The sequence below is a fragment of the Triturus cristatus genome, chromosome 5_2, assembly GCF_964204655.1.
Source record: "Triturus cristatus chromosome 5_2, aTriCri1.1, whole genome shotgun sequence".
Lineage (NCBI taxonomy): Eukaryota > Metazoa > Chordata > Amphibia > Caudata > Salamandridae > Triturus > Triturus cristatus.
Window position 1 is genome coordinate 292,169,629 of NC_140588.1, and position 24,137 is coordinate 292,193,765.

The following is a 24,137-nucleotide window of genomic DNA, read 5'->3' on the forward strand; positions in this document are numbered from 1 at the left end:
CTGACTGACTCTCACTGACAGACTGACTCTCACTGACAGACTGACTCTCACTGACAGACTGACTCTCACTGACAGACTGACTCTCACTGACAGACTGACTCTCACTGACAGACTGACTCTCACTGACAGACTTACTCTCACTGACAGACTTACTCTCACTGACAAGCTTACTCTCACTGAGAAGCTTACTCTCACTGACAAGCTTACTCTCACTGAGAAGCTTACTCTCACTGACAGACTCTCTCACTGACAGACTCTCTCACTGACAGACTCTCTCACTGACAGACTCTCTCACTGACAGACTCTCTCACTGACAGACTTTCTCACTGACAGACTCTCGCTGACTCACTCTCACTCACTGACTCACTCTCACTGACAGACTCACTGACAGACCATTTGACTCACTGACTCACTCACTCTCACTGACTCACTCACTCTCACCGACTGACTCTCACTGACAGACTGACTCTCACTGACAGACTGACTCTCACTGACAGACTGACTCTCACTGACAGACTGACTCTCACTGACAGACTGACTCTCACTGACAGACTGACTCTCACTGACAAGCTTACTCTCACTGAGAAGCTTACTCTCACTGACAGACTCTCTCACTGACAGACTTACTCTCACTGACAGACTCTCTCACTGACAGACTCTCTCACTGACAGACTCTCTCACTGACAGACACTCTCACTGACAGACTCTCTCACTGACAGACTCTCTCACTGACAGACTCTCTCACTGACAGACTCTCTCACTGACAGACTCTCTCACTGACAGACTCTCTCACTGACAGACTCTCTCACTGACAGACTCTCACTGACTGACAGACTCTCACTCACTGACTCACTCTCACTGACAGACCATTTGACTCACTGACTCACTCACTCTCACTGACTCACTCACTCTCACTGACAGACTCACTGACAGACCATTTGACTCACTGACTCACTCACTCTCACTGACTCACTCACTCTCACCGACTGACTCTCACTGACAGACTGACTCTCACTGACAGACTGACTCTCACTGACAGACTGACTCTCACTGACAGACTGACTCTCACTGACAGACTGACTCTCACTGACAGACTGACTCTCACTGACAAGCTTACTCTCACTGAGAAGCTTACTCTCACTGACAGACTCTCTCACTGACAGACTTACTCTCACTGACAGACTCTCTCACTGACAGACTCTCTCACTGACAGACTCTCTCACTGACAGACACTCTCACTGACAGACTCTCTCACTGACAGACTCTCTCACTGACAGACTCTCTCACTGACAGACTCTCTCACTGACAGACTCTCTCACTGACAGACTCTCTCACTGACAGACTCTCTCACTGACAGACTCTCACTGACTGACAGACTCTCACTCACTGACTCACTCTCACTGACAGACCATTTGACTCACTGACTCACTCACTCTCACTGACTCACTCACTCTCACCGACTGACTCTCACTGACAGACTGACTCTCACTGACAGACTGACTCTCACTGACAGACTGACTCTCACTGACAGACTGACTCTCACTGACAGACTGACTCTCACTGACAGACTGACTCTCACTGACAGACTTACTCTCACTGACAGACTTACTCTCACTGAGAAGCTTACTCTCACTGACAGACTCTCTCACTGACAGACTTACTCTCACTGACAGACTCTCTCACTGACAGACTCTCTCACTGACAGACTCTCTCACTGACAGACTCTCTCACTGACAGACTCTCTCACTGACAGACTCTCTCACTGACAGACTCTCTCACTGACAGACTCTCTCACTGACAGACTCTCTCACTGACAGACTCTCTCACTGACAGACTCTCTCACTGACAGACTCTCCCACTCTCTCACTGACAAACTCTCTCACTGACACTCTCACTGACTGACAGACTCTCACTCACTGACTCACTCTCACTCACTGACTCACTCTCCCTGACACTCTCTCTCACTGACTGACTCACTCTCACTGAGACTCTCTATGAGTCTCTCACTGACAGACTTACTGACTGATTCTCCCACTCTCTCTCACTGACTCTCCCACTCTCTCTCACTGGCTGACACACACTGACAGACTCACTGACTCATGCTCACTCACTCACTGAAAGACTCACTGACAGACTCACTCAGACTTTCACTGACACTCTCCCACTCACTGACACTCTCACTGACTGACAGACTCACTCTCACTGAATGACCGCCTCACTCTCACTCACTGACTGACTCTCCCACTCTCTCACTAACTCTCAAAACTCTCCCTCACTGACTGACTCTCACTGACACTCTCTCACTGACTGACTCCCGCTCTCTCACTGACTGACTCACTGACTGACCCACCTTCTCTCACTGACTGACTCTCACTGACAGACTCTCACTGACAGACTCTCACTGACAGACTCTCACTGACAGACTCTCACTGACAGACTCTACCACTCTCTCTCACTGACACTCTCACTGACTCTCACTGACACTCACTGACTGACTCACTCTCACTGACTCACTCACTGACAGACTCTTTCACTGACTGACTCACTCTCACGGACTGACTCTCCCACTCTCTGACTGACTCACTCTCACTGACAGACTCTTTCACTGACTGAATTACTCTCACTGACTCACTCACTGACTCATTCACTGACTGACTCATTCTCACTGACTGACTCACTCTCACTGACTGACTGACAGACTCACTCTCACTGACTGACAGACTCACTCTCACTGACTGACAGACTCACTCTCACTGACAGACTCTCCCGCTCCCTCACTGACTGACTCTCACTGACTGACTCTCCCACTATCTCTCACTGACTCTCCCACTCTCACTCACTTACTCACTCTCACTGACAGACTCTCACTGACTCACTCACTCCCACTGACTGACAGACTCACTCTCACTGACAGACTCTCCCACTATCTCTCACTGACTCTCCCACTGACTGACTCTCTCACTGACTCTCCCACTCTCACTCACTTACTCACTCTCACTGACAGACTCTCACTGACTCACTCACTCCCACTGACTGACAGACTCACTCAAACTGACATACAGACAGACTCACTCAAACTGACAGAGACTTACTCTCACTGACAGACAGACTCACTCTCACTAACTCACTCTCACTGACTCACTCTCACTGACAGACTCTCACTGACAGACTCTCACTCCCACTGACTGAATGACTCACTCTCACTGACTGACACTCACTCTCTGACTGACTCACTAACAGACTCACTGACTGACTCACTCTCACTGACAGACTCACCCACTCTCTCTCACTGACTCTCTCACTCACTGACTCACTCTCTCAGACTGACTCACTCTCACTGACTCACTCACTGACTGACTCTCCCGCTCTCTCGCTGACTGACTGACTCACTCTCACTGACACTCTCCCACTTTATCTCACTGACTGACTCTCCCACTCTCTCCCACTGACTGACTCACTCACTATCACTGACTGACTGACTCTCACTGACTCTCCCACTCTCTCTAACTCACTGACTGACTCACTCTATGACTCACTCTCTCTGATGCTCTCTCACTGACTCTCGCTAAAAGACTGACTCTCGCTAAAAGACTGACTCTCGCTAAAAGACTGACTGACTCTCGCTAAAAGACTGACTCACTCTCACTGACTGATTATCCCACTGACTCACTCTCTTTCACTCACTGACTCTCTCACTGACTGACTCTCTCACTGACTCTCTCTCTCACTAACTGACTGACACTCTCACTAACTGACTCTCACTGACTGACTCTCTCACTCACTAACTGACTGACTCTCTCACTGACTGACTCTCTCACTCACTCTCACTAACTGACTAACTGACTAACTGACTGACCTTCACCCTTCTGTTATTTATGTCCCCATAACAAAACAAGCATTGGCATAGCCAATAGGTCTTGCCTTTGGGACCTTATATGTGTTTAGCCATGCAACAGTTGATGCTGTTGTACCACTGATATTGTGCTGCATAACTAAATACTTATAAGGTCCCAAAGGCGAGACCTATTGGCTATGCCAATGCTTGTTTTGTTTGTTAGGCACGGGGAGATTACGTGATTTGCGCAGAATCACAGAATGTTGAGCGTCCCTGCTGAGACTCGACCCGGTTCCCCAGCTCCGAGGTCGACCGCCCTAGCTGTTAGGCCACATTCTCTTCTTTCATAAAGCAGTACTTGTGCCCATGCAACTGACGGCTCTGGCCTGTCCCTTTGCCTGCCTCCTGTCCTTGGTACTGCCTGCTCTTTCCTAAAAAGCCCCCAATGAGTTGAGGGGTGGGGGGGAAGAAGGGGTTCAGAGCTCCGCTTGCTGCTTTCTAGCCTGGGGGATACAGCCCACGCATGGCTGTCCTAAGGAAACACACAACACTAGGGAGCTGCCTGTACCCTGTTGCCACTCATAGCCCACCTTTTCCGTCACAAAGTGGGGTGTGGACAGTGAGGTTTGGTGACCCCTCTCGACACTGACGATTTAGGAAAGGGTGGGGGTGGTAAGGCGGGGATGGGATGAGTGACATACATGCAGGACTGATGCCTGAAGCACCCTGGGCTGCCTTAAAAACAGACGCTGCTGCACATGGGGGGGGGGAGTCCCGCAAGACCCCCAAGAATAGAAGGCCAGGGCTGGCACAAAGTAAGCCCTTGGCCTTAACCAAATTATAGACAGAAGTAAGCAAATGTTCACTTCCGCATGTGCCGACGAAACGTGCTCGGCTGCCTACCCTTGTATAAGTGAGGGTCAGAGAGAGCATTGTGACAGGTGGGCAATACACATACTAAGTACTGCCAGTGCCTGCCTGTGACAGCCAGGCACAGGGAATACTTTCACTTGTACTCCCATTATTGTAATAGCTATGTGGATGGCAATTACTATTAGCAATTACCATCTACATAATGCATAAAACTGATAGGGCACAGCCCGAGCCCAGACACGCCAGCCGCCCCTGCACAGCATCAGGAGGAGCTGTGCACACTTTCTCACTTACACATTTTTCATTACACTGACTTGGAGGCATGGGTGGGTTATGTGCGACTTTCTTCTCCCTCTCTTACCCATCTGTCTCTATGCCTGGCACTTTCCTGTTACCAAGCCGGCATCAGCAGTGCAATGGTGGTGATCAGACAGGTACACACTGCGATGCAGAGGCAGGAGAAGGGAGGCTGCAAAAAGGGGCTGGACATTGGGGGGGGGGGGGGGGTTCTGAAGCAAATAACATTCTCTTCTCGTCAGAACATCTTCTCCGTGCCAACAAAGCTAGGGTCAAAAGAGACACAAACAAGCGAAGGGCAGACCTAGGAAAGTACAGAGGCTGGGATTTGCAAGGTCCTGGGCTTGGGGGCTGGGATACAGAATGGATGTACAACAGAGCAGGTCACACGGAAGGGGAAGAGAGCCACAAAGAGCTCTGCCTATGTGTGACAAAGGACACTGTACATCGGCGTCGATTCACCACAATGCCTGGGGTAGTGGAAGTGACACCACAAACACTTTGACCTTAATGACATCACAGGACGTGACATCAATGACCCTTGACCCGGAGTTTTTTCCAGGAAGGCATTTCAAATGACTATTATCACACATACTCTCTTACAGTCAGTTTTTATTCATTCTCACTTACTCGCATTCGCTCTTAAACTCACTTGTACTCATGCATACTTAATGACATTCAGGCCCAAGTTTACTAACACTTTACACTGGTTTTGCATCACTTTTGTGATGCTAACCTGGTGCAAGGTGTTAGATTGGGATTTACTATTCAACGCAAATCCGTATTTGGTTTGGATAGTGCCCCAAACTAATGCAAAATTGAGCTACGTACAGCTTTACGTTATTTTACATCAAGTGAGTGTTCCATGGGTGGTGCATGGGTGCTCCAATGTACCCACTCAAAGGTTATGACGCGAATCCCTATCTACAAACACTGTAGAGAGGAATATGCACCAAGATTTTACGACTTTGTGAGGCAGGAATAATGAAAAGAAAAGTTTTAATTTCTTCTTGTTTTTCCAACTTTGCATGTGAGCTAGCTACATTGTATAGCACACATAAAAAGTGCGAAACGCCTTAAAGCATAGTTTTGGTACCGAAACTACCCCATCCAGTACAAAATGCACACACCCCTGCAGTATAGTACAAGGATATGTGTGCTGGTGTGTGGCTGCCAAACGTGCACCAGGCACAGGGACAGAAACATTGCCCCATACCTCAGGAGATTTGGTGTTTTTTTTACTTGTTTTTTTCCTTTGATGCAAGGCTGCGAAGCATCGTTGGAGCAGCGTTGCCTTGCGTCAAAGAATAGTACAAATTTGAGACTCAATCTGACACACACACACATGCTAATACATACAGACACATGCTCGCACATACACATGCTCTTACTTCACATAATCACTCTCACCTGCAAGCAACCACACAACACACCTTTAAACATTTTTACTTACCACCGCTGCCACTAAAGGTCCTGTTACAGACTCTATTTTTTATGACACTAATAGTGAAAAATAGGGTATATTCACTATCAGTATTAAGAAAAATGTGCTAAAAATAAGGAATGCGGGGCAGCCCCTGTTTTGGCTCTGATTTTGCCACCTCAGAGGCGGGCATTGCTAGGGCAGTGCCAGACATTGCAAGGAGCAAGCCAGGAGTGGCAATTGCGACCCACAGAACGATTACCATATACACTGACAACCATTCTGAACAAAGCTACTCTGAAAGTCTTTTGCATAAAATGTTTCAATAAGGTTTCCATTACAATGAATAGATGCTTCATAGTTCATGCATGCAATAGAAAAACCCCTTTGGTAAAGTAAGGATATGTGATGGAATCTATGGAAATTTGTAAAGAATTGAACAGTTACTTACTGTTAAGGATTCCGTTTCTTGAAAGGTACAATTTAATAAGGTTCAACTAAAACATAAAATCACTGTATAAACAGCCCTCTCAAATGAACACACCAAGAAATCCAACCCTGCGAGCAGGCCCGATGACAGAGATGGGCTTCCCTCAACCATGCACTATTACTCATGACCAAAAAACACAAGATCTGGAAGCAGATCACTTAATTCACAGGTACCTCCGAAATGCTCTACCATCGCAACAAGGACTTGAAGTGGGCACTAATGAAACACCACTTCCATCACACATATGAACCAGATGCTGCCTAATTGCGTGTATCATTTCAGGTTAAGAAGTCTACTTCTCTGAATCTATACCGTCAAAGTCCAATCAAACACTGAAGACCAGGCGCGGGCTCCATGCCCACAGGCACAAGACAGGTGGACTAACATACATAGGATTTTCCATCTTTAGCCTGCAACTGTACTAACAGCCTACTCAAAAGATCAGCCACTCACACAACCCACTTGGCACTGTAGGAACCAATAACCCATTGCTCACCCCAGACAGCTTGCCTGTCACCACCATGTGCCTCTTCATTCGCCAAAGCGCTTAGAGGCAGCTTTGATGTGGCATATAGCGGGCTATGTGAAACCTATGAAAACAATATCCGTCAAAAACATTTCAGTGTGTATGTACTACAGCGTGCAGTATTAGTATACTAGGCACATCGTTTCAGCTACAGGCGCCACAAGACCTATTGTTAAGAGATTCGGGAGCTATAAAGCAACCCACACACAAGCCTACAGTCTCAGCAATGAACAAGGAATGCTAGCTACTTCCTCGTTTCAAACCATGTTTACAATTCAATTCAAGGGAACAAAAAAAAACTGGTACATCTAAAAGAAACAATTTTCAAATGTCATGGCCGAATAAACTGTCACCTGTCATTCTTCCATATGTTAAACTAATGCAACATGTTATTTTTTTGAGCCTCCTTCCTTACATTTCCACTGGAGAAAGGGCACCAAATGGTGCTTAGAAATGTGATACACATTTTCATTTCACACTCCATCAGCTTTTACAACGGCGGCTCAATGAAACGTAGGAGAGAGCTTGGCAAGAGGCATATTTACGAAGGTATAAAATAGGGGTCAGGTTACCCTTTGGTAAATTAATACGTTTCTTAACACATGACGAAATAATTCCAAATGCAACAGAACCGGAAAAATTGGATTCCTTCCGCTTAAAATCACGATGGAGTAGGGTTTCAAATGCTGTCCAACTATTTGGCTCTCCACAAGTCCTATAATTTTAGGAGTGACATCACTAGAAAATAAAAGTGCAACAATACTGTATCTCTTTAACAATCATGTGATGTTGTAAGGTAGACATCACTAGGCACCTTTTGGAAAAATGCATGACTTCAAACATCACAGAAGTGAAATTCAGATCTTGGACAATGATCAACCCCAGTCTCATTATCTACTATGAACCTGCAATTCTTGATCAGACCTAAGATAGCATGGAAGAAAGAAGGATTATGAACAAGTCATTTGTCATAGCCATGTGCCATCATTAACATAGTCCAAAGATGACTTAGAGACAACTTCTAAGCCTCGTAAAATGTAATAACCAATGTAATATTTCTCTTTGTCTGCAATATATACTGACCACTCCCACTTTGACATCACGGCTGGTCCAGTGAAAAAGGAAGGTAGGCACTCTGGAGTCCGCGGTCAATTGAGTGCATGACCAAGGGATCGTCAACCCAACCAACTAGATCATCTCAGATGAAAAAATGCTCTGCCCTTTTCAAGGTGAGTAGAAACAAAACAGAAATGGCCGCCAACAACACACTTTCTACATAGACCATATGATGACCAGTGTGGTTGAGCTAAACACCTATCATGTCAAAAGAGTTTTGGGCGCCCCCTAACATTCTCCTCACTGTCGGGGGCACCAACGGCCTGTGGCTCTACAGGTGACAGCCGGTTGGAGAAGTGCTTGTTTCTGCAGTGCAGTTGTTCAATTACCCTGTGCAGTCATTTAGGACTCTTACATATCATTGTTTTTTGTGGACAAAATCATATACAGCGCATGGAAAATGTATTAGTAGGCAAAACTATTCTGCCACAAAAGCACCAGAACAAGTAATCCAAGTATATACTTCGTGCCACAAAAGCACCCCCTCCACCAGACTTCATTTAAAGAGGTATCTATGAAAAAGCAGTATGCCCGTGGCTTATGCAAGTAACACTAAGGCTATTTGAGGGAGACTGCCTTTGGCTATTAGAGCCTACATGAGCTGTACTGGATAGTAAATTTACTTTTGAACATATATCCGCATCAGTCAATGTATACTGTAACCTTGATAACCTGCAGACAGGAATAGGTTTTATGTACGATGATGGAAATTCAAATGCATCGTTTTCTAACGGCTGGCTGACCGTAGCCCGTTAGCCTGGCATTTATTTCACCCCAGCCCCCCTCCCCTGAGCAGAAAACAATCCGCTTGAATTAAGAACACATTCATCACATTTCGGGGAGTCGAACAAGGAGAGCCGCAGACATCAGCGCAGGCCGCGTTTTAATTCACGGTTTTATAACGTGCTGGAAAGATAACGCCTTCCACATGGCCGAAACGGGAACTATAAATGAAAACACAAACACGGGCTGCAGTCATTAGGCCGGGGCAGCTGCGGGACGGCTTTCACGTTAAAGCAAAACAAATGTCGCCTACCTCCGTTAAACCAGAGACCGCTCCCTTCGCCAGCGGCCTGCTGATGGATGGGGTGTAGACTTTGGCATCCGACGCCGGCAGCCCTTTCAAAAAATGCTTCCCAGCTTCGTAAATGTCCACCTCCACCATCTTGCCCATGAATCCGGGCTCCTTTGGCACGAGGACCTTTGAAAGAAACCATTCAGTTTAGTCAGACTCAGAGAAAACAAGTCGCAAAATGCTGCAGGCTCATTAGCGGGCTCCAGCGATATTTTTAATCTTGCTCGCAGGTACCTTTGCATTTTACTTTCTTTACGACGCCTTTTCTTCCAAGCAGAAACAGGGAATTTCATGTTTTTTAAAGCGATTATTCTCATAGCTGTCTGCTGGCCCCGTGCAACGAGGGTGAGGTGAGGCCAGGCCAAGTTTTTCAGACAACAAACAGCACTAGGCATGCTCTGACATGGAGACCGATGCTTGTCATAGTCCGGATTAAACTGCAGTGCTTGTTGTAGCTGCCTGAAGCTCACCCACGTGGCATGGCGCTGCTTGACAGCTATGGAATAAAAATTTGACGCTGGGCCAGTTTATTGCACAATCTAGACACGGATGTAATAAAATTACCAAAACATGGCTTCAGCATCCCTCTATATGAATTCTTAGAAAACTGATGTCTCAAAGAGGCTCCTTCCAGAGGAGCAACAGCTCTTAAGGAACAGGAGGACAGAAGGTCAAATTTGTTTTTAAACTCAGCAATGGGAGTCCCTTTCGGAGACAGGAAGCCCAATCTGACCATCAGGGCTGGTCTAAGTCACTCCACACACTCCATGTATGCCTTTCCCTATCATAGTTCTTACGGTCTGTTACCTAGGGGGCTAGAACAGGAAGCTCCAGGTGGGTCTCACGTACACAACCCGTGTCTTATGCGAAGCAATATCTCTGCAGCCCTTCTCACCACTAGAGCGCACCCTTCCTTGTGGTGTCCCCACTAGCTGCTAGGGAGAGGCCAGCTCCTAGGGAGTCAGGAAGCCACTTATAGACTATCATTGACATGAACCAGAGTAAGAGCTATCTTTGCAGAAAATTAAGCAATGGAAAACAGCCCCTTTTTGTATCAGAGGGTTTAAAAGATATATTTTGATAGCACATGTAACATTTTTAATCAATAGATTCAAATGTTTTCTAAGAAACAGTGTGCAATTTAACCACATCAGAAATGGCCAAAAAGATGTTTGAGAAATTGAAACTACCTTCTATTTCACTGGGTCACCCGCAGTTACTTTTACACCCCCTTTTTTCACTTTATGAAATCCAGAACCTCTGTCACTGTACCCGATAAACACAGCCTTTGGCAACAAGGCCTAAAGCTATTCCCTGCAGACATACGCAGTAACCTCTGTGCCCAGCCTGAAGTGTTGTCCAGTGGGCACTGGGGAATGAGAGGGAGAAGGCCGCATGGGGCAGCCAACGCCATGCTCAGCAGATAATGGGATGGATGGATAGATAGGTCCAGGTCTAAGGCCTGGTGGACACATCTAAAGGTGGTGTCCTGTATGTACAAAATGTGGGGAGACTGCATGCCAAAACCCATGCCAGTGGTCACTGGGAGCAGAGGAACAAGTATTTATAAGACGTAGCCAAACAAAACGTGCATTAAAGAAAAGGTAAGATCAGCAAATAAAACAGCAGAAAAAACATCAAACTTTGAAGAAACCAATATGGATACAATGAAAACTAGAAAAAAACACTGAAATGTGGCAGATAAGATGGGCTATGCAACCATAACCTTCACAAAATAACAAAAGCCATCACAAATTACACTGGCATCACATATGTGATCGATTTCTTTATAGATATGATCACTTTTGACAAATCTTATACTAGATGAAGATATAAAGCTGCAGTATCCAAGAATAATACTGTCATCTCACTCCAATTTTTTTATAGACAAGAAATATTATAGTACCATGATCATCAATAATCACCCTCATGGCAACTTTGTACACAGGCTGGAGCCTATTATACTTTTGCTGTGCCCGTTGTGCCAGTTAACACAAGTCACAGCAGATATTATATGCAGGAAAAAGACTGTAGAATGTCAACATCAGTAAAACAAATATCTCCTCCCACAGCAGAAGTAAATATAATCTCCCAATAAATACAATTCCTAATAAACCCCCAATTTTTAGCCCTCTTAATTCTATCCAATGGTGGTGGGGGCACCATTAAGCATTTATATACCGCTTACTTCCCCTTAAGTGGGGGATTGCAGTACTTGCCAACACGGGCACCAAATTACGCCACCTAGGGTGTGTGGTTGGAAGTGTGTTGTCTTTGTTTTTTGATCCTATGTATGTATATATGTATGCATGCTGATGTATGTATATGGTAATTCGATAGTACGAACCAGCCAAAAGGCAGTGGAGCGATGTTCATGGTCACAGACAAGCAAAACGTCAATGAGTATTAGGAGCGGAAGCTGGGTTGTGGGCGGTTAATGCATTGCGATGTAGAGTCCTTTAAAGAGGCAAGTCTTCAACTCTTTCCTAAATTAGAGCAGTGTTGAGTGGGTCCTGATGGTATTCCAGATACCTGGGTGCATGGATGGAAAATACACGTCTTGTGTTTTCTTTTTAACACTTTTTAGTCTGTGTCTGATTGCGTACTGGCTGCGGGTGTGCTGATAACCACCAGAGAAGGTGATCTTATCTGCAAGATAAGCTGGGGTGCTCGTCATGATGGCTTTCTAAATGACGCAGCTGGTTTTGAAGGTGGTGCTGTGTGGCAATGGGAGCCAAAACAGTTTCATCAGGATAGGGGTAATAAGATCATACTTCTTCAGGCCGTGGATGAGATTTACTGTGGCATGTAGGATGCCCCTAAGGGTTACTAGTGTGGAGACTGGAAGTCCATAGAGTAGGGCTTTACCGCCATCCACATGCAAGAGTAGAAGGGCTTGAACAACAGTTCTGAAGTCACCTTCTGGAAGAAATAATTTGGATTCCTTTAGAAGAAATAGCTGGTACGAGGCTGTCTTTGTGTTTTTTGGCAATGTGTTCCTTGAGGGTGATGTTGGTGTCCATGGCGAGTCAAGGTGGTATGACATTTGGTGAAAGTTGGAGTTCGCAACAGTCAAATTGTAAGTAATTGAGCCAGGTTTATACTGCCTCTTAGTTGTTGTCCTTGGCAAATGACAGGAATTCTGTCTTGGTTGGGTTAGTTTGAGCTTCAGGTAGGTCCTGGAACTCAAGGTCTGGATGATGTGCAAGCAGTGTATGAGGTGTTTTACGTCTGAAGCAGAGGAGACTTTAAAGCACAGTATGGAACACTAGGGATCTCCACAGACGATAGGTATCTTTTGTGACCTGGAGGGGCCCATGTGGACAAACTGGTGTCAGTTGGAAAGGTATGAGGAGAACTAATGGGCATTGCCAGTGAATCCCATTCAAGACTCAAGGGTGCATAAGAGGGTCGGACTATGTAGAAGGCAGCTGAATTGTCCAGCAATACCAGGAGGCATGGGTCATCTTCATCTGTGGTCAGAAGGGCGTAATCTACGGTGTGAATAGTAGCTGTATCTGTGCTGTAGAAGTGTTTTCATGCCATGCTTGATAATCACTGAGGTGCAGTTATCGTGCTATGGGACACAGAGCTTAGCAGATTGGTGGGTGAAGAGGTGTGAGGGAGAGCCACACAGTTTATGGTTTTTAGTAGGCCGGCTGCTTTGAACAGCTCTGCAGGTCTCTTGGTATGTCTTATCATCAAGACTACATAGCTGGTTACTGTGCTGGGTTGTCCTTACCTCATATTTTGTTTAAAGATTTTGGTCCTGGGCAGGCATGGCTGAAGAGAGAAATGATGAAGGAGATCTGCCGGGATGGGCTTTTTTTTAATGATCGCATGTCTCAATGGCATTGTGAGATGTAATGAAACAGTCATTGTATGTAGCTATCTGAGGCCTACAGTGATGGTCTTTATTAGAGTCCTCCAGTTGGCCAGTAGTATGTGATAGAGCTCTTCAGTTGTTCTATGCTTGTTCAGTTGGTCATGGCTGGTATAGTACTGTGTGATGGACAAGACCAGTAGCATATATGTTTTAAATGAGTGTACAAGGATTAAGCTATACTTGGATGTTGACCGCTGACCGTTATGGTATGGGTATTAGTGTGGGCCAGGAGGGTTATGTATGAATTGATATTACTATATAATCCTCATGGGTATTCATAGGTCAGCCTTTCCAATCTTACCCAGATATAGAAAGTAGCGTGCTGGTTGGGTTGTTCCATAGCTCTGGGTTGTAGACTGAACCTCAAGGTGCAGTTAAGTTTCTGGGTTCATTTCTAGGGTGTGGGGAGATGTAGTTATCTTGAAAATAACTAAGTTTTAAACTGTCCTCTGAAGTGTTTATGTTCCTAGATGCTTCAAATCTTGGCAGGTAGTGCGTTTCAGAGCTTGACGGCTTGTACTGAAAAAGAAGTGCCTCCTATGCATTTCTTATGTCTGGTGATATGATGATTTGTCATGAAAGCATGAAGCGCAGCATCCAGTTTTGTTTGTGTTGCTTGAATTTAACTTGAAAGTATAATGGCCCTTTTTCTTGGGAGATTCTGCAGACAAAACAGTGAGCCTTGAGCACTGCCTTTCTACTTATGGGTAGCCAGAGAAGTGATTGCAGGACTCAAGTCACACATTCTCTTGGGTGAAGGCGGAGAAGTCGTTTTGGGGCAGCATTTTGGATTAGTAGTTTTTTGTGCATGATGAATCAGGGTGCGCAGAGGTTGGCTGTTGGATATGATGGCTAACTCTTTTCTTCTGTCTGATCTGAAGCCAGACTGTTGGTCTGACATTTAGCCATTTTCTTCTGTATATTCTGAGAGCTCAGTTAACACTGCTCTTTCAAATATTTTTCATAAAAATGGTCCACTTGTTATAGGCTTGTAGTTTGCTGGGTCAAGGTTTTTCTTTTCCCAAGAGTTGTCTAATGTAGGAGGTTTTTTAGCTCAGGTGGGAATGAACCTTTTTCTATGAGCTTGTTGTGTAAGCATCAAGGTACTTCCCCTGCACAGGTTGTGCAAAGGATATCTTTAAGGATAATTGGAGGTGCCTGGTCTGAAGGTAATCCTACTGGTCTGCTCGCGACGATAATGTGAAGAAGTCTTTTTCTGAGGGGGTACTGAAAGTATGTAATGGTGAAGATTGTATTGGTCTCTTTCTATGTTGGTTGTGCCATGTGTTAGGGTGCTATTACCTAAATTTTCAATTTTTGCGATCAATTCTTTGAAGAGTTTGTCGCAGAATTCTTACAAGCATGTTGTTTCTGTGTTTCTGCACTCTGGATTGAGGAATTTGGCTGGAATTTCGTGGAGTTCCATACAAGGGCCATCAGCTTCAGTTAAGCATATCCAGTGTTGTTGTCTTTTTTGTGGTGCTGATGGTTCTTCTGTAGGCTCTGTATTGGTGGTGTAGAGTGATTTTCTTTTGTTCACCTCTTGATTTTCTCAACTTGCATTGTAGTATGTTGAGATGGTTTTTCATTCTTTTGATGCCGTCATTAATCCACGTAGTGTTCTTTTTGTGGTCAACCCTAGATGTGGCCTCTATTGGTATCTGTTTCTCCAGTGCAGCGGAGATCCAGTTGTAGAAGGTGTGAATGTCTTGAGGTTGCATATTTATTGTTGTTTGTTCGAGATGGGAGTTGAGTATGTAGAGGTCTAGGTTTTTTCCATTGTCTGTATGAGTGTTTGCTGCAGTCAGTTGTTGGTGACTTTGAATTGTTTTCGACAATATGCAAATTAATCTTGAAGGTAATGATGACGACGTGGTCGCTCAAGCTTACTGAGGGGGGTGGGGAATCTTGGCTGAGCCTTGATTTTGTGATGAAGACAAGATATAGTGTGGTTTCTGAGAGTACATCAAATAGATCAAGAATGTTAGTGACTTTTGTTCATGGCTCTTATGTTGAAGATTTAGCATTTTAGTTTTTGTGTTAGCTTCCTCTTCATGCCATAGTGCTTTGAGCGGCATGTGTGGTGTAGTATAGTTTAAGTAGCAGGGGCACAGGGGAGTTTGGTATGAGACGGTTGAAGGGTTAATGTTTGCAGTTTGGAAGGTCTTTGGGTTAGATAATTTTGAGGTCTGTGAGGTGTTTGTGGGCTTTTTGTCGAAGGTAGTGGTGGTGTAGCTGCTGTGTTGTATGGTGATTTGGGGTGTGCAGTGTTCAGAGTAAGGAGCGAACCCAGTGATCAAATGCTCGCACATTCCCTTGATTTTTAATTTTCTCCTGGCAAGCGACATTGCCACTTGTTTGGTTTGTTGTTTTACAGTTAAAGTGTTGTTTGTGAAAGGTTGTGTGGTGGTTGGTTTTGTTGTTGAAGAGGTTTAAGTGATATTAGTGGTTCAGTAGCAGGTTTGATCACCTTGTGAATGTATATGAGGGGTGTCTATTTAGGATAGGCGGTCTTTAAGGGATAGTAATAGATTAAGGCAGTGTAACTGGGTAGTTCCTTCCCTGTAGTTTTAAAGTAGGAGATGCAGAATTTCAGGCCCTAAGCCCTTTCCTGGCCCAAACAGACAGCACCCTTATCCTTAACACCTACACCTGAACACAGGGCTAGATACTTTAAACAGAAACCTTAGAACTGGAAACCAATAGGAGGTCAAGCCCTACAACCGAACCAACAGAAAGCCTAGCCCTAGGGAACAAAGCACCCAAGCCCTAAAACAAATGGAAATCCAAGCCCTAGCAGCCAATAGGGGACATAGCACTAAACCTTACAACCAATAGAAACCCTAGCTTTGGGAACCAATAGGAAACAAAGTTCTAAGCCCTACAACCAACAGAACCCTTAGCTCATGGATCAGGTAACGTTATACTTAAGGGGCTGTGCCTGGTCACCTCTCCAATCCTGCCTTGCGTCCACTACCTTTATTATGAAACTTATATCTGACTTATACAGCTCCAAATCCTCCAGTAGCTTATGTTTCTATGTGGCACTCCTAATTATTTTGAAGGTCTGCCTTCATTTTTCCCATACCTAGATACAATTATATTTTGTAGTATATGCAATTTAAGCAAAATAAATATAAATATTAAAAATCACAAACATTTTCAATGCTGGGACTGGTTTACAACTGAAAGTCAGTAGTATACTCTCAAGGAAACAAGCTAATCCTGTATTGCAGCTTTATGATGATCTGGGTGCTGTTAGCATAGTTGCAGTAGGTTTAGCTGAGGGGCACAAAGGCAGTAAGTAGTGAGCTGAGGTAGAAACTGGAGAGGTGAAAAGATCAAGACTTGAGGTAAGCTACATAGGTTACAGAAAGGAGGTGATGTAAAAGGCAGTGGATACTAGGAACTGTTGGAGTGGAAGGACATTCAGCCGTGTAGCTGTAGTGGTGGATAGTATTGCAAGTGGAGTATAGATTTAATGTAGAAAGCAGCAATTCTATGAATAGCTCACTGGAGATTGGTCTGTTGCTGGGGGGACCCGCTGATCTAGATTTGTGTCCTTCATGAGTGCCCTGGTGTAGAATATGTTAAGGTTGGGGGTAGGTAGCCTGATGTTAGAGAGTTGTTGACGAGAGTCCTTGCAGGAGAGGCAAACATTGTTGCGAGAAGGATATTCCTGAAGGCTTGAGCAGGACAGGGGGACTCAATACAAGGATCGGAACGTTAATGATTATCACTATCTTCATGTTAACCATTATCATTTAGAAAATAGAGACCATATTGCTTCTTTCTAATATTGCTCTTATGCGTGTAGATAGGACTGCCCACAAACTGGTCAGACCGAAGTTTTCATTTTTTAACACAAGAAGCTCGAATGAAGTTCTTTTGCATATCTTACCTGCTCATAGAAGCGGTTGTGAGCAACATAATACTGCGAATCAAAGGATTCTTCTGTTACTAAAACAGGTTGTCTCTCGCCAATCTGTGAAAAGTAAGACAAAGTGAGTCAATGGAAGTCACTGTAATTGTATTAGATAACTCTTCATACTCTACTTTGAGTTACCCAAGTACTTCCTAACGGAATTACCAATAGTGACGTATCCAATAAAATCATTTAAAAATTAAGGCAAAAGAAAACTAGGGTTAAGAGCACACAATATAATGTCTTGGTCAGTACAATTCTGCGAGGTCTTTAAATCACAGTAAGCGAGCATGAATGTGACATCAAAACTAATATAACTATAGAAACCGGATGCACTATGTATGGTATAGTATAATGCAATTCACCCTCACCCCCACCCCCACTGGCATTAAACAGCAAAAGAGTTCACGAAAATACCTACATTGAAAAACCTCATCAGAGCAAGGTGTCCCATTTGAATGGTGAGAGAGTCATGCCATAATGAGTGCTTACACTTCACTACAGACTTGTGAGGTAGTTTGGAGGCTGCCAAAAGCATTCAGAGTAACAGATTAAACTTGAATAATTGGTAATGTGTAATTTCCAAAATAACTTGCTTCTGATTTATTGTGCTCATGAACATGTAGAGTAGATGCAAAAGAGTGGAAACACATTGGAAGTGCAACCAGTTTCAAACCAACAACATCATTGCCCAAGCATTAGTCAACATGAACAGCTCAGTTTTCAAAAAAAGGATACTAACAATACAAAGTTGTATGGCGTATGATAGCTCTTCAGGCTTTACTACCTTTTGTTGCCCCAACAGCAATGTCGATCTTCCCAGCAGCAAACACAATTTTCTGACTTCCCCACACTTACCTCCTCTGACAAAGGGGGAGTAGCCAGAAAATGTAAATGAACCCCACTATGGTCCATATCTCAAACATCATCGGGTGAGCGAAGCGAGAAAATCCTACCCACTCTATTTTATGTCCCTTCATCCTGCCTTCCATCTATCTCTCCAATTGTTAAGCCTTTCATGCAACCATCCACGTATCCATCATCTTTTCATGCGTCCATCCATCCATCTAACCACCATTCCATCCACCCTTTCCTCATTAAAATCTTCCATAAATCCTTCCACTCATTTTCAACCATTCATCCATTCTTTTATCAGTCCATTCTTCTATCCATCCTGTTCATCCATCTACCAATTCACCCTCCTTTTATCAATCTAGCTTCCACTAAGACATCTTTTCATCCACCCACCCATTTAGCCAGACTTTCAACATTCCAACCTCTTCCTTTCATCCACCCAAGCAGCTGTTTTACACTTCCATCCATTCATCCTGGAATCCATCCTTTCATCCTTTTGATGCTAACTTCTTGTCACTGTTCTTCCTTATTTCCATATGTCCTTTCTTTCACTCTTCGTTCTAGCTCTCTCTCTTTCCATTTCTTTTTCTCTTCATTCCTTTGCTGTGCTTACCTTTGCATCCCTGACCTCTGGTAACATTACCATAACTTTTGTTTTTTAAGAGCATTTCTCTGCAGAGCTGCAGACAGGAAAAGCTCATAAATAACTATAAGTGTCAACACCACCGCCGCTTAAGCTGAAAAAGCTGCGGATTCACTGACGCCACTGCCTCAGACACCTGCAATGGGGCTTCCCAGAAGCCCTAGTTTGTCTTAGTTTCAAATATTTTTATTGAACATATCGCAGTTAAGACTGCAAAGCATTTTCCATTTAACACCAAAAGCAGAACAGTCAAACAAGTAGCATATCACCGACTCTCAGAAACTGGCTTCTAGTGAATTTCAACTTCACAGAATTTGACAATATATATTATAGACAACCCTCCAAAACTGGATGTCTGGGGTTGCAGTGTGTTTAAGGTAAAGACGAAGGGCATTCAGATAAAGTTCAGCCAATAACTAAAGACAGCTCGCCATTATCACCCACCTACAAACTTCTCTTACTGGAGGAAATGCTCCTATCCCTCTTGCGCAGGACACTCAGTATCTCACCACACCAAGCATTTTTAGAGATCCAATTAAACAAATGAGACCTCATTTCACTTCTGTCAAGAAGGCTTGAAAGCCTGTTCCTCACTAGAGACCAAGGATTTGTTCCCACAACTAGCATTCAGAGTGTCCCGGTGCTGAAGCGAAGCTGTGAACCCTGGCCCGCTCCCCAAACCATTTCTCTCTCTACATTGTGTGGTGCTTCCTTTCTCCCTTGTATCTCAGGGCTCATCTAAGACAAAATGGCACCACTGCTCCTCAAATATCACACCATTTTTCAAACAGCTGGAAGTAATACACAATTACTAATATTAGAGGATCTCGATTTTACCGGAACCATACACCCTAATTCGGCACCAGTTTAGAGCACTCTGTGGCAGACAATTGACACTCACCACTACTGCATGCTCTTCTCCATTAGCTTCTGTTCACAGCCCAAGTTACAGATGGCCTTCTTCATGAATATCTGCAGCTCGCCATCCACCACTGAGGAGGGGACTCCCAGGACCTACTTTTGCAATAACCTACTTGCACTGTCCAATGCCTCAATCCTTGCCTCCCATTTCAAGAGACTACTGATGAAAGCCCCTAGCTCACTGCAGGGAGGAATCCACCTCCTTGTGCCCTTCCAGATATATGAATATCGGTTGCAGTTTTCTGTAGCCTACTCGGGTCTCATCACTATGTCAGATACATCTTGTAATGTACAGTTTAAATAACTGTGACTGGAAATTCGATTTTCTCAGAATTGGTAATCATGCCCCCGGAGCATGCCTTTAAGTGACTTCTTCAGGGATTTTTCTTGGCTGGTGAATTCATGCTCCTCCCTCCTGACAACATCTTACCTACATCTCTCGAGGACACAGGCCAGATAACAGACTTGGGTTTCAAGAATTTTACTGCCTTACCAATTATCCTTACAATGTGGCACTGCAAGCCCTCGTGCTGAAAATTACCAGGGTGCTGAACAAAAAATCAATAAGAAGCAGCCCATTTACCCATATTATTCCACTAGAGAAGGAAGAGTTCCTGATCTCAACACTCATTACTTGGCCCCCCAGCAGCAAACCCAGCCCATCCCGTCATTTCCTCAGGGACTTGATCTCATTGAAAGAAGAAGCTTATGCCTCATAGCTGATTTTAAGAAACTCGTGACCACGAAGCAGATCTTAGGATCTTACAGAGGCAGTATGACCTATTTTAATGCCTAGACGCAACAATGACAAACAGAGCGGCTTAAGAACATCCACTCAGGAGAGAGAAGCAGAGTAAGTGCTCAAGAGGTTCCAGTTTTCCATTACAGTGAAAAATACAAGGCGAGCGCGGCTTCCTTTACCGTTTACTTCGAATTAAGGCCACATTAAGGTGTGATGAATTGAAGCCTGCTCATGAGAATGTGTGTGTCCCCTGGTTTTCCGAGTTCAAGACTAGACTTTCCGAGATCCTCTTAACTCAGACTCAGAAGTTGCAACTTTGATGGAATACTCTCAGCTTCCTAGGTGCTGGACTTAGTGACTTATGTTTGACAAACACTTGTGTACAACTTTGGACACTCCTTGCTCCAGAAATGTGGAGCCTAACTTCAAAGAAGGCATTAAGTGGTGGGCAATACGTGGTGGATTTAAAAAATCATAAATCCTTCAAACATGTCTAACATAAGTAGGCAAAAGCACATGGAGAGTAAGGGACTGATTAGGACTACGGTGGTCCATGGTGGTGGTGCGGGTACCAGCGGTCCGACAGCCCTATTACAGAGTTGGGTGGCCGGACTGCTATGGAACTGCTGCTACCGCCAGGGACCCGCAATCCCTGGCAGTCTTGCAGCTGTCTAATGCCCGCAATATGCTTGCAGTGCTGCTGTGGCACCGCCAACCATATTAAGAGTTTCCTAACCGTCACAGTTTTCATGGCCGTGAGGCGCCATGAAAACTGTGGTGATGAGGTAACTAAGGGGGCCCTACAAGGACCCACCCATGCCTCAGGGATGCATGCAGGGCGCATATGGTGTGCCTCCCCTGTCTGCATGCACGGCCAATTCCTGCACGGCATAGGCTTCACAGTCCATGCCAAGCAAGAGCTTGCTTTGGCGTTCCAAATGTGGTACCTTCCTAAAGCTCACCACCTGGGGCGGCCAAAGCACAGCCCTTCAGACCAGGAGAAAGCTCCTACTATGGAGGGGGTGTCAGTATGGCTTTGGCGGTGTGGCAGCGGGGTGCTGACGTGGCAGCCCGCTGCCACAACGCCAAAGTCGTAATCAGGCCAAAGTGTTCTGTGGATCTGCAGAGTGAACAGGCTGCAAACTAGCATCTCAATAGGCCATGGTTTGGTTTTTCATATTCATTAAATGAACCCCATTTGCCTCTTTGTTTTTTTTCTGTCTTCCTCCATTTTACACGGACTCTCTGCTGGTTCGTCCCAAGTCAAATGTAGAGCACATGTCTGCCATGGGTTTCAGCCTGCTAGGTAGAGCTGGGTGTAGTTCTAGAAGGAGTTGAAACCCCTGGTTCATCGAAGATAAGACAGTATTAACGCTTATTTGAAACTGATCCTTAAAAACAATATTGCAAAACAGATCCTAAACTGGAAGGCAGCCCAAATGCTGCCACCACCATGGCACTGCAAACTGGCTAAGTGTATTATGGGGATACAGCTGCTCTATAACATCAATCACTTTCAACAATTTAAGTCACCATCCACTGTGGTTAACCAGCTATATTTGACAGCATGCAGCGTTCATCCTCCGTTACATTTGGCAAAGGCAATACTTAATATTGCAGAATTTGGAAAGCATTTATCTTATTCATCCCTATCCACATAAATACTCCTTGGCACCTTACAGACTTTAACAGGGACGCAAAAGTAAACACAGCTGCTGCTAAAGAAGCATTGCCAATAAAAGTCCACGTTAAATCCCCCTCCTCTTGAAGAATGCTGTTTTTACAAAGGTCAGACATCTGTAGAAGGGACGCATAGATGAAAGACAGACTAACCGACAGCATGGGTCATGGTGTAAGAGTGGATATGCCACATTCTAAGGCTAGCGGTCCTCCCCGCCAGCCCCAACAATAGACACGATCTACAAGTGAGTGTCAATCATTGCACCAGTAATTGCACTGTTTGAGATTATTAATTATTCCAGTGAGGTTAAACCATGCAGTAAAGCATCAATCAAATGCCAGAGGCATGATGATAATTGTATTGATTCAAGAAACCTTTCCACTCTTTCACCCTGCAGATTTTTCAAAGTAAGCTGGTAAACAAGACCCAACAGCCCCTTGGGGGCAAGAAAGGAACCCCAACAGTCTACACGAAGAGACATCAAAAAGTGGTCCGATCAATACAAGCAAGATTGGTGTGGCACTAGTTCTGGTCGGGGTGGCCATATGCCCCTGTTGAACTTCCAAGGCAACAATAAGATCTATCACAGAGGTGAACATAAGGGCTCAGCAACTAGTTCTCTATGTGCTTAGTTTACTTCCGTACTTAGATACCTTAAAGGAGCAAACAAACTGCCGGTAACTATTGTACTACGGACATTCAACAGAGACAAAGGAACTGTGGGCGCAGTAGGGTGCTTGAATTCAACTTGTTTGATGATAAGGTTGGGGAACCATGACATAAGAGTCACCAGACGGGGGAGTCATGCCAGAAGTTCTATCTTACCCCATGACAGTTCACAGAGACTAGGGAAATATCTCAGTTACATTGAAAACTGAAAAAAGGTGCTGTAAGGGGACAGGGTGATGGAGAATAAGAATTTCTTTTCATATGTAAAATAAGATAAAATGGGTTCCTTTCATAAGCAACATACACCAACAATTACCTTTGCATTAAAATGTATAACTACACACCACAGGTGATCATACAATATTTTATTCTTCAAAGAACATACATTATTTTAAATCTCTTATTATATGTACCTACCTAATTATTAGACATGCTGAAACTTATAATTTATCATGGCTGGTAATTAATTGGATCTATTTATAATTAATTGCGATGATTAATTGAAAGGCCGATGCCGGCAATACAAAAGACAAAAAAAAAGCGCTCCCTCCAGAAGACACTACAGAACTGGGAAAATGACTGTTGTGGTGCCCATGAGGAGCGTCATCAGATTCCAAATTATGTTCTGCACATCAAAGTCAAGCTTGAACTAAATAGGAGGAAACTGACTGCCAACATTTCCCATTAAGGAGATGGACCAAGATTTTGATGTCCTGTACATCACAGTCCAATTAGCAATATCACATCACATTTCAGTTAACAATACTTTAAATTAGGTCACAATTTTCCAAAGAGGTACTGTGAAACCAATTAATAATTTTCTGCGCATTATAAACAATCCAGCCTTAATGCAAGTGGGTGGATGACAGAAGGCTGACATACATTTTTGATTCACGTGGGCACATTTTCATATGATTTACAACTATGAACAACATATCTGTTTCTTTATTGATTACAGGGTACAAGATCTGCACGAACAAGTTTATCTTAACTTTGAGAGTGTGTCATTGCAGGTCTAACGGAAGTAACTCCAAAGGGTTTGAAGGTAGTGCAGTATAGAAAGTAATTAAAAAAACAAGTGTCTCTACAAAAACAGACTTTACTACAGAGGTTTTCAAAAGGCTTCCTAGGATAGGGCAAGATAAGGATCACAATGATAAAAAACTATGAGTGTAATGTG

At 44.3% G+C, this 24,137-nt stretch overlaps 1 protein-coding gene and 1 long non-coding RNA gene across 3 annotated transcripts in view; one reads left to right on the forward strand and one right to left on the reverse strand.

Annotated features, from left to right (window-relative positions):
• Positions 1-24,137, reverse strand: part of CDKAL1 (CDKAL1 threonylcarbamoyladenosine tRNA methylthiotransferase) — a 2,121,425-nt gene that overhangs the window by 129,763 nt on the left and 1,967,525 nt on the right. For both annotated transcript variants that reach the window (XM_085607048.1, XM_085607049.1), the window contains exons 13-14: positions 17,423-17,506; positions 9,597-9,761 (exon numbers count right to left, since the gene is read on the reverse strand). In XM_085607048.1, coding sequence (XP_085463174.1) covers positions 9,597-9,761; positions 17,423-17,506 — 249 coding nt within the window. The remainder of the gene's footprint in view (positions 1-9,596; positions 9,762-17,422; positions 17,507-24,137) is intronic.
• LOC146822893 (uncharacterized) overlaps positions 1-24,137 on the forward strand; it is a 269,757-nt gene that overhangs the window by 66,343 nt on the left and 179,277 nt on the right. The gene's annotated exons all lie outside the window — the stretch shown is intronic.